Source organism: Arachis hypogaea, chromosome 17, assembly GCF_003086295.3.
Source record: "Arachis hypogaea cultivar Tifrunner chromosome 17, arahy.Tifrunner.gnm2.J5K5, whole genome shotgun sequence".
Classification (NCBI taxonomy): Eukaryota; Viridiplantae; Streptophyta; class Magnoliopsida; order Fabales; family Fabaceae; genus Arachis; species Arachis hypogaea.
The window spans coordinates 31,880,002-31,889,735 of record NC_092052.1 but is presented as its reverse complement, the minus strand read 5'-3'; the positions used below and the strand labels follow the sequence as shown (position 1 = coordinate 31,889,735).

Here is a 9,734-nt window from a genome sequence, read left to right as displayed (position 1 = left end):
TATTGTAGGTAATCGTTTTGATGATAAGGTTGACTACAACAACCTGAATCCAGAAGACAAGGAATGTGCTAGATAAGGTTGTCAAACTCGCGAGTCTAGGTAAACTTGTGGAGCTGACCTAGACTCGACTCGTAGACTCGTACGAGTTTACCTGTTATACATTTTTTATAAAAATATATATATCATGTATAATATATATATATATATATATATATATATATATATATTTACACAGATATAGATATTCAAACTTAACAATTTCAACATCAAAACATATAAATTAACATAATACTACAATTACAAGTTACAACAAGTACTCTAGATCACACATTTAAATCCTTCACAAGTATGTATCTAGTTCAACATAAAACACACAATCACACAATCAAAGCTTCATAAGACACAACCAAAACACAAAAGAAAACAATTTTTTAAAGGGAACTTTAAGCACAATGATCTCATTGCTTCTACAACAACAATTTTGAATTCATCAGCAATATCAGACATGAAATTTGTAATTTGCTTCATAAGACCTTCTACACTTGATTCATTTCCTGTCTTTAAAAGAGTGGTAATAGAAAGTGTAGCAATGCTTCTGTTCTGGTCAGAAATTAAACTTTCCATGTCGATGTTGCAGTTAGTTACAGCCATTGGATGTGTCATTGCAACCTGCAAAGTTCATAGCAATACTCATTAGGAATCAATGCTTAGGAATAATTCTGAGGCCAATATTTGATTCAAAATAAGCAAAGGTTAAATAAGCAAATACATTTCATTATTCCTCCCTCAATCTACTTTAATTCACTATAGTTTGATACCCTCATAATAATAACAACATGAATTCTAGGACATATTTTCATTCCATAGTCGACAAACAAACTACAATCTTCACTGGAATTTGTCCTTTAAGCTAAGAAAACAGAGCACTAAAGAAAAAATAACCAAGTAAAATTCAATAACAATATCAGATCTCATATACTTGTTGTTATAAAAACAAAATGAAGCAGCATCAGTTTAATTTTTTTTCAACATATCAAATCTCATTAACCAATTATGTGTAGGATTTAAACTAAACTAAAAAATTTTAAAAAGTTAACATCAGCAATTCAGAACTAACATTGCAGAATTGATACCAAGATTGTTAATATTTGAATTTGTTTAAAAAAATTACCTTGGAGAACAGGGTAGAATTGAAGCAGATCGGCAGTGAAGAACAATGGCGACGAACAGGGGAGGGGAGGCAAACGCAGTGAAGCAGAATAGGGAGGAGTGCGACGGCCGACGATGGTAGAACATGGGCGGTAAACCTTCACTGCGTGGTGGTGGGCTCTGCGACTCTGCGTGGCCTCTGCGTGGTGGTGGGTTGGTGTCGACGAGGAAGTGAGGAACCTTCACTGCGTGGTGGTGGCTGGTGGGCTCTGACTCTGCGACTCTGCGCTTGATGAGAGATGAAGGATGAGGCGAGGCGACAGGCGAGGGATGAGGATCCGTCCGACGTTTGGCCTCTGCGTGGCGGCACAGACGACGGTGCCGGTAGATGGTGGCGATTCACCGACGTTGGAGAAGAAGAAAAGAGTGAGGGTGAGGCAGTGAGCAGTGATGGGCTGATGGCTTGGTGCTGGTGGAGTGTGAGGGTTTCAAAATTAGGGTTACACACTTACACTCTTACTGGGTTTGGGTGGGTTAGTGGTTAGCTGTAGGGTTTTTTTTCCGGGCCTAAAACGACGCCGTTTTGGCGAAAATGGGCACCGAATTCAAACTCGCTGACTCGCTAGAAAACTCGCGAGTTTGAGCGATTCTGTCCGAGTCTAGCCGAGTCTTCCCAGAAACAAGTTTGTGTCCGAGTCAACTCAATTCCACTACCTAAACTCGTAAACTCGTACGAGTTTACGAGTTAACTCGCGAGTTTGACAACCATGGTGCTAGATGTGAGCATAGAAGGGGAGGAAAACCAGAAAAAGTTCAAGAGGACTTTTGTTGTCTTCATACAAAAGTGCTTCTTGCTGCCCACAACAGTAAGTGTGCCCTCTCCAATCCATAAGCCACCAATCTTTCATGTGGACAACATTCGAGAATGGGATTGGGCAAAACATGTTCTCAACTTCTTGATGAAAGGAGTTGAAAACAAAAGAAAGGGGAAGAAATAGTCTGTTGATGGCTGTGTTTTCGTGTTGATGCTGATATACTTTCACGAAACCAAGTTCCCTCGCCCATTTGCACCTGAGGCTCCCCCAGCACCTTGGGTGGCCCATTGGACAAAGAAAATGATGCTTGAACGGATTTCTGGAGAAGCAACAGAACCAGTGGTAAATACTCTACTAAAATTCTCCCTAAAATTTGGTTTCAAATGCTTTTAAATCTCTGCTAACTAAATAAACTTCTGTTTTAGGTTATAATTAATTTATTTGTCCTACTGGCAATTGTTCACCATATAAACCTTATTCGATTCGGTGGTCTTGCTCCCTTTGCTTCACCTGATTCTTACTATGTTCAATTGAGTCATTGTGCATGCAAAAATGTTTCTTTGATCATTAAATAATCATCATGTTTTATGACTTTTTATTCAGCACATTAGTATCATTTAGTAAAGTGGTTTGCTCATGTTGATTAAATGGTTGTTAATTTGTTATTGTATTTCTCATTAAATAATTGACTCCTTGCTTCTGTTTTAGGGACTTTTGTAAAAAAAAAGAATGTAAAAACAGAAACAAAGAAGTTGGATAAAAAACAAAAGGGAAAGAAAATTAAAAAAATGTCAATCTGGATTCTTCTTCGAAAGAAGAAAGATTTTCTGAATCTGAATCTCAATCTGAATCTAACAAAACACCACCGGAAAAGAGAGCAAGACAAACAAAGGTAGTTGATGAGAAGGATTCACAATCAGCAACTGAAACTGAAAGCATTCCGACGGATTCAACAAGCAAAAGTGAATCCAAAAACCAGTAAGTTTAATGTTTATATTGATTTCATTTAACTTGTATTTGCTTAAATTCGTTCTTATACACTTGTTCTTATGTATTGTAGAGAAGAAGAAATCAAAAAAACCAAAACAAAGAAAAGAAAACAACCACCGAAGGTGGTTAAAAAAAAAACCAAAAAAAGGAAGCCTGTGCCGACAGATTCACAGAGCACAAACAAATCTGAAAGCCAGTAAGTATTGTTCAACAACTGAATTTCTTTCAATTCAGTGTTCTTCTAATTTTCAGTTCTGCCTTTTAATTGTTTTTGGTTCGATGGTGTCTGTCAGTTTAGTTGAATTAATTGTTATTTTCTTAACTTGCTTGTATTTTTCTTGGTTATAAATTCGATGTGTTTGTCTGTCTTGCAGAGAAAAAGAAATTGAGAAAACACCTATAATAAAAAGAAAACAACCGCAAAGGGTGGCAAAAAAACAAACCCAATCTAACAGGGAGTAAGTTTCTCGAATCAGATTTTCTTTTATTGATACTTTCATTTTAAGTGTATTGATACTTATTTTATGAACTTTCAGAACTGAACAAAGAAAAGACAACACTGCAGAAAGAAGAAGGCAAGCGTTGGAGACGATAAGAGAAAAAAGATAAAAAAAAATGATGGAGCTCAGTCAACACACATTACTCCAGATCAGTTTGCCTCAACAGAGGAACGAAATGAATCCTCTCAGACGTAAGATTCAATTTCTTATGCCAATTTCTTTTCGTTTCTTTGCTTACTTGTGCTAAAACCTTTTGTTATTCCTCTAGATTCAATTAATAATATTTATTTATCTTGGTTAGACTGCCAACTATAAATCTGGGAAGAGAACCACTCTTGCAGACTCAGGAAAGCTGCGCACCGTCCGTAAATGCCCAAGACAATACCAGGTTCATTGCACTCTTTACTTTCGGTTTGGTGGTTTTTAAAAATGAATTTGATATGTTTCTAAACATCTGCTTTTAATCTTGGTTTCTAATTTTAATTTGTATCTTTTTTTTTTAGGAAAAATATCCCAGAATCCACGGTAAAATATTTTAGAAAAAAAAATTCATCAAAGAAAGACTTTAAAAAATCTACCAATGTAAGTTAAAAATATTTTTGTTACTCTATCAGATTTAGGTAATTAAATTTTGTTTAATTAATCTCACGAAAAATGTGTTTAAATGTCACTAGCGCTACACCTAATTCTGAGTTACAAATCATTCCAGTTCAATAAGAAACTCATTCTGAACATTTGAAAATGTGAGCTTTTCAATGAGCAGATTCCCGTTTCTTAGAACAAATTATAATTATTCAACATTAACTTCTTCCTTGTTTAGAAATCCTCTTATATTGTCTCTTCCTAGTTCTCTTCAAGAAGAGTTGATTAATGATGAATTTATCTATGTCCCTCCCAAAAGTCAAACACAACAAACCTCTGATAAAGAGTAAGTTTATAAATATTTATTCACCACATGAATCTTGTTCGATTCTGTGGGCTTGGTAATTTTAAATCATTACTGAAATATTTGCTGTTTAATGTAGCAGCCCTACAGAAGCAGCAGAAGAACCTGAATTGTAAGCTTTACCATTATTCACCACATTGCTTAATTAAGGTTCAGTGGATTTGGTTATTTTAAATCACTTGATAGATATTGGGTTCAGGATTTAGGGTTATTTTAAATCACTTCAACATCTATTAATGCAGCAGCCCTCTGGAACCACAATAACAGCCCAGCAAAGAAGCAACAGTGCAGCAATCGGAAGAAGTATATGTTAATGTATAAGTTTCACTGCTTATACAAATCCCAATAATTTCACTTCACTACATGTTTTAATTGTAAGTTTTATCTCTTCTGTTTTTTACAATTGCCCTCCGGAACCTAAAAAACAGGCTGTCGAGATATCTTCACCGAGGAAAAAAGAGCTAAAACCTGCGTTGTCTCTTACGAGTTCTGTTATTGAAGAATTATTGAAAGATGACTATTTCTATGAAATTTCTGATGATGAGTAAGTTAAACATAAAGTTCTTTTTATTAATTTAAATGAGTTATTTTTGAACTGTCATCTATTTAATGGAGCAGCCCTGTCGAAGAAGAACAGCAACCTAGCCAAAGGGAAGATGATATGCCTTCCTTTAACCTTGGGATAAGTCCACCAGCATCTCAACCAATTGATCCCTCTGAGCCGCTTGTTTCACAACTTGAAGTCCTGGCAGAGGTGGTGGTAGATGCTGGAGTGACGGTAGCATTAAAGTTTGCTGAAGCAACAACTTCCGAGCCACCCTTGCCAGCTGCTGCAGTTTTAAAAGTGTTATCATTGGATGACACATGTAAAAAAGACAAAAGATAGTAGCAACGAATATGATGCAATATTCGTCTTGAAACATGAGGCGCTTTATGAGGGGTTAAGAGAATATTTTATGTCTCTAATGCCTGGAGAACAAGTGCATGCCTCGGTAAATTCTTTCCCAATTGCTTTAACAATAATAATTTTGATAAACACTCTTATACAGTATATCACATAACTTTTCTTCGTGTAGGTTGTTAGTATACATAGCATGATTCTCAACCAAATCAAAGCTCGGCGGTATCAGGAACAAATATACATTGTATCGCTGGATATTGTGGTAAGATAAATTTCTTATTCACTGTTGATTCCTGTTCGGTTCAGTCATAATGTTAATATTGGTTCACCTGATTCTTATGTAGTCTGTTGAGTTCTTTTGCATGAAGAAAACTTTTTTTGTCATGATTGAATATTTTTCACGTCATATTCAGCATATGAATTATGTTCGGTTCGGTGGAAATTAGATTTAACTGATCTTCGTTTTGCAGAATTTTATGTTGGGAACACATGGCATGGAGTACATTGATAAAACGACAAACAAAGCATACCGGTTTGATATTGAGCAGTATGCCCACCACCGCTAGTTTCTTGACAAAAGAAAACTTGCTTCACATCCATTTGTAAGTTGTAATTTCTAAAAATTCTTCAATAATTCTCTCATTTGTTATTTGTTTCCACTGAAATATTCTATCATTTACCCACAATTCAGCTATTTATGCCAATTTGCAATGGAGCACATTGGTGGTTGTGGATTACTGATGTCAAGAAAAAAAAATTCTACGTGCTTTACCCTATCAATAAGCCGAAAAAATATATACCTGAATTAAGAGTGATGCTAAACAAATTTTGATGGTAATCAGTGACTAAGAGAAGGGGGGCTGAATCTTAGCCCCTTTTTGCTGAGTAACACTTTTTGCCTTTTAAGAATGCTTTAGGAGATATTTCTGCTTTTTTGTCTCGTCACTAGTCAGGAGACATTTTCTTTTTGTCTCGTGACCGGTGAGGAGATATTTTTCAATTTTTTCTCCTACGCAACAGAAACAGAAATGGAATAGAAGAGAAAGAGAGAATCACACCAAGAAGTATCCTGGTTCAGCTGCTAGGTGCAATACAGCCTACATCCAGTCTCCATCACAATAGTGACAGAATTTCACTATAATCAACTGATTACAACACCAATTCTTCCCTAGGAACTACCTATTCCTATCCGGGACAAGTCTATAATCTATCCCCAAAACTGAACTTGACTTGGTCACCTACCAAGCTTTCAACTGCTAAGTGCTAACCCAACTTGCAAGGGGATTTCTACAGAATCCTGATACACAACATATAGATGTACAAAGGACCTCTAAGACATCTATGGCTTTTTCTTTAATTTTATACGCTCTGCCTTTTATCTCTCACTGGCTTTTTCTTACAAACCTCACAATGTTTGCCTTTTTCACCATGAGACTCAGATAGACAAAACTAAAGAAAAGAATACAAAATAAAACCCATTGAATGAGAAGAACTTCTGTTAGCTTGGGTAGCTATGAGAACTCTGTGCTTACTTTTTCTTGCTTCAACCCTTAGCCGTTCACCCTTATTATAGAAGGGGAAGCTTCCAAGATTGAAAACTGGTTCAACCAAGCCATCTTCTTCTTCTTCAATACTAAATCCGGTTCGAATAGAGAGAAGAGAGAGGGAAAACCGAAAGCAAATCAACATGCAATTACCTCTCTCTCATCCCTTCTCATCAAGCTTCATCAATCTGAGCCTTCCATCTTGACTTTGTCCCCAAGAAAGAATTTTGACCCTTGATGAACTCTTGATCCTTGACAGCTCCATCTGTTCCATTTTTGCTTCTTCCTCCACGTAGCTACCTTCTGTCTTGGATGAACAAAAGTGGAAATGAGCTTCACCTCAGGGATCTTCTTCTCTGAACGAAATGGATTGCTTCTACTTTAGGCATGGAAATCTTGAAGCTTCTTCTCCATATCTTGCCTTTAGTGGCAAAAATCTCAGCCACACCATTCCTTGGATCTTCTTTTCTCAAAGGCCATCACCCTAGCCTTTTGCTTCTTCCTAGCTCCTTTGATGATTTTCCTGATAACTTTCACCTTCTTCTTTCCTGTTGACATGACCGAAGAAGAGAGAGAAGAGAGAAAAAAAACTTTCAATGGAAGTAATGAATGAAATTAAAATGAGTTAATTTCCACTTCTATTCCCCTATGCATAGTAACGTGTGAAGCAATAAAAGCAATCAAATCAATTTGAATTTTCTCTTTTCTGTTACCAATGTATGTAATTAAACCAATTTAATTTTGAGTTCCAATCCACAAGGGAGAGTAGGTAACCGAACTCATCATGTTCCATTTCCTTTCTTTTCCTTTTTAATTTCGGATCAACAAATTGTTGGATCCAAAGGAATTTGTTTTGGGCTCTCCACATCTTTCATGGCCCATTTAACATTTTTGATACAAAGAATAATTCAGCCCCAATTCTTGAAATATTTTTGTACAACAGCTGAATAGTTCTCATCATATTAGGCTTGTGTTAATTTTTGGCCCAATAACAAAATCTGCACACAAAACAGAAATTATTAAACAAATAATTTTGAAACCAAAATCAAATTAATAATTTTTAATTAATATTTTTAACAATGTTTGATCATCACAATAATTTAAAATTTTCCAAACTCATCAAATTTGTTGTAAGTTATTTTTCTTATAAATTATTCAAATAATTTAGTACATGAAATGAGTTCGATTCACTATTGATATTTTTTTTAATTTTTGTATCCTTTTCAGGGATTAATAATTTCTTAGATGAGGGTTTACACTGGGGCGGAACCCTTATTGGATGATGGGTTGGGAAAAAAAGCAGAGTATATCCAACTGAATGGTCAACGTACAAAGTAAGAATCTTTCTCTCCTGTAGTGCTATATTTGATGTATTTTATTTTGTATACTATTAATCGTATTATACTCAATCCTTTCTTAGCTATGATTGTGGAATATATGTCATGAAATAGCTCGAAACAATCGATCCACAAAAGATCAAGAGCGGGAAGAGATATAAATATAGAGCTTGGACACAAGTAAGTACTTTCTAAATTAATAAACTTCTTTCTTTTCTTATTTCAGTTGGGTTCATTTGTTATGTAACTAATTCCTTTCAATTGAAATGTAGGAAGAGATTGATGACTTCAGGTACCAATATGGTCCGAATCTTCTGTTGCATGATATGAACAAAATTAGAGAGCAAATGATTTGGAAATCTGAAGTAATAAGACTGCTAAAGCCATCTGCTACCCTCTCCAGCCCTTATTGTCAATTCACATATGGGGATTTAGATAGTAAATAGGATATACTGTGATTCACTGGTTGTATTTGACAATATTTTGTATAACTTGTTTAAAAAAGAAAACAATGATTCTTTCAATGTATATATGTGAATATTCAATGTATTTAATGTATCTAATCTATGTATCTAATCTTAATATCAATACTTTTTTCAATGTATTCAATGTACTCATCTGAGATGTTAATTTATAAATCTCTTGGAACTGTCTGGCTGCTGTTTTATTCCAGGTTCTCAGTGATTGCAATTAATGTATTTACCAATACATTAGTGACACCAAAAAATACAGTGAACCGAAATTAATATACTAGCCGAACCAAAAATTTCAAACACACTGAACCCTGAACCCTAAACCCCTAAACCTCTGAACCCCTAAAACCCTAAAACCCTAAAGCCTAACACTAAACCCTAAACCCTAAAACCATAAACCATAAACCCTGATCCCTAATCCCTAAACCCTATAACCCTAAAGCCTAACACTAAATCCTAAATGCCTAAACCGTGAATCCTGAACCGTAAACCCTAAACCCTAATCCCTTAACCCTAAACCCTAAGCCATAAACCCTAAACCCTAAACATCAAACCCTAAACACTGAAACCTGAACCCTGAACACTGAACCCTAAACCCTAAAATCCTAAACCCTGAATCCTGAACCCTAAACCCTAAACCCTGAACAATGAACCCTAATTCCTGTTTCTCAAAACAAATTCTAATTATTCAACTTAGAAATTAATACACTAGACGAATCAAAAAACTGCATATATCAATATAGAATTTCACAAAAAAAGTGACAATTCATTAAACACTAACAACAGTAAAAAATTACCCCTGCTATAACCATGGTGAACTGAAATTTGCTCATGGGTGAACAAAAATTTACATTAATAAAAACTAAAACTTGTACAATCCAATCTTGCATAATTCATATCTGGTGCTTTGTAAAGAGTGGAGCTTGACTGAATTGATGATGCGGAGTCTAAAAGGTTCAACTACAAAAAGACATAATTAATTCTATATTAGCAAGATGAATAATTGAATTTTTAACTAATCAAAAACAAGTTAATTTTACCTCACTTGGAGCTGTTTTTTTCTTTTTCTTCATGGCATT

General features: G+C 35.2%; 1 protein-coding gene across 1 annotated transcript; it reads right to left on the bottom strand.

The window, feature by feature from the left end:
• Positions 1–323: 323 nt before the first annotated feature.
• Positions 324–1,296, bottom strand: LOC112763121 (coatomer subunit gamma-like). Its single transcript, XM_025808872.1, has 4 exons — positions 1,172–1,296; positions 819–903; positions 443–669; positions 324–354 (listed from the first exon to the last, which is right to left on the bottom strand). Exons 1-4 carry the CDS (start codon positions 1,294–1,296, stop codon positions 324–326), a joined length of 468 nt encoding a protein of 155 aa, XP_025664657.1.
• Positions 1,297–9,734: the final 8,438 nt, after the last annotated feature.

What these genes read in the sequence shown, in the direction of transcription:
- LOC112763121 (XM_025808872.1), bottom strand. Translation starts at nt 1,296, where the DNA reads ATGTTCTACCATCGTCGGCCGTCGCACTCCTCCCTATTCTGCTTCACT. An exon ending in ATTCTACCCTGTTCTCCAAG is followed by an intron (nt 904 to 1,171) that starts GTAATTTTTTTA and finishes CTTAGCTTAAAG; the next exon opens with GACAAATTCCAGTGAAGATT. An exon ending in ATGAGATCATTGTGCTTAAA is followed by an intron (nt 355 to 442) that starts GTTCCCTTTAAA and finishes ATGTTGAACTAG; the next exon opens with ATACATACTTGTGAAGGATT.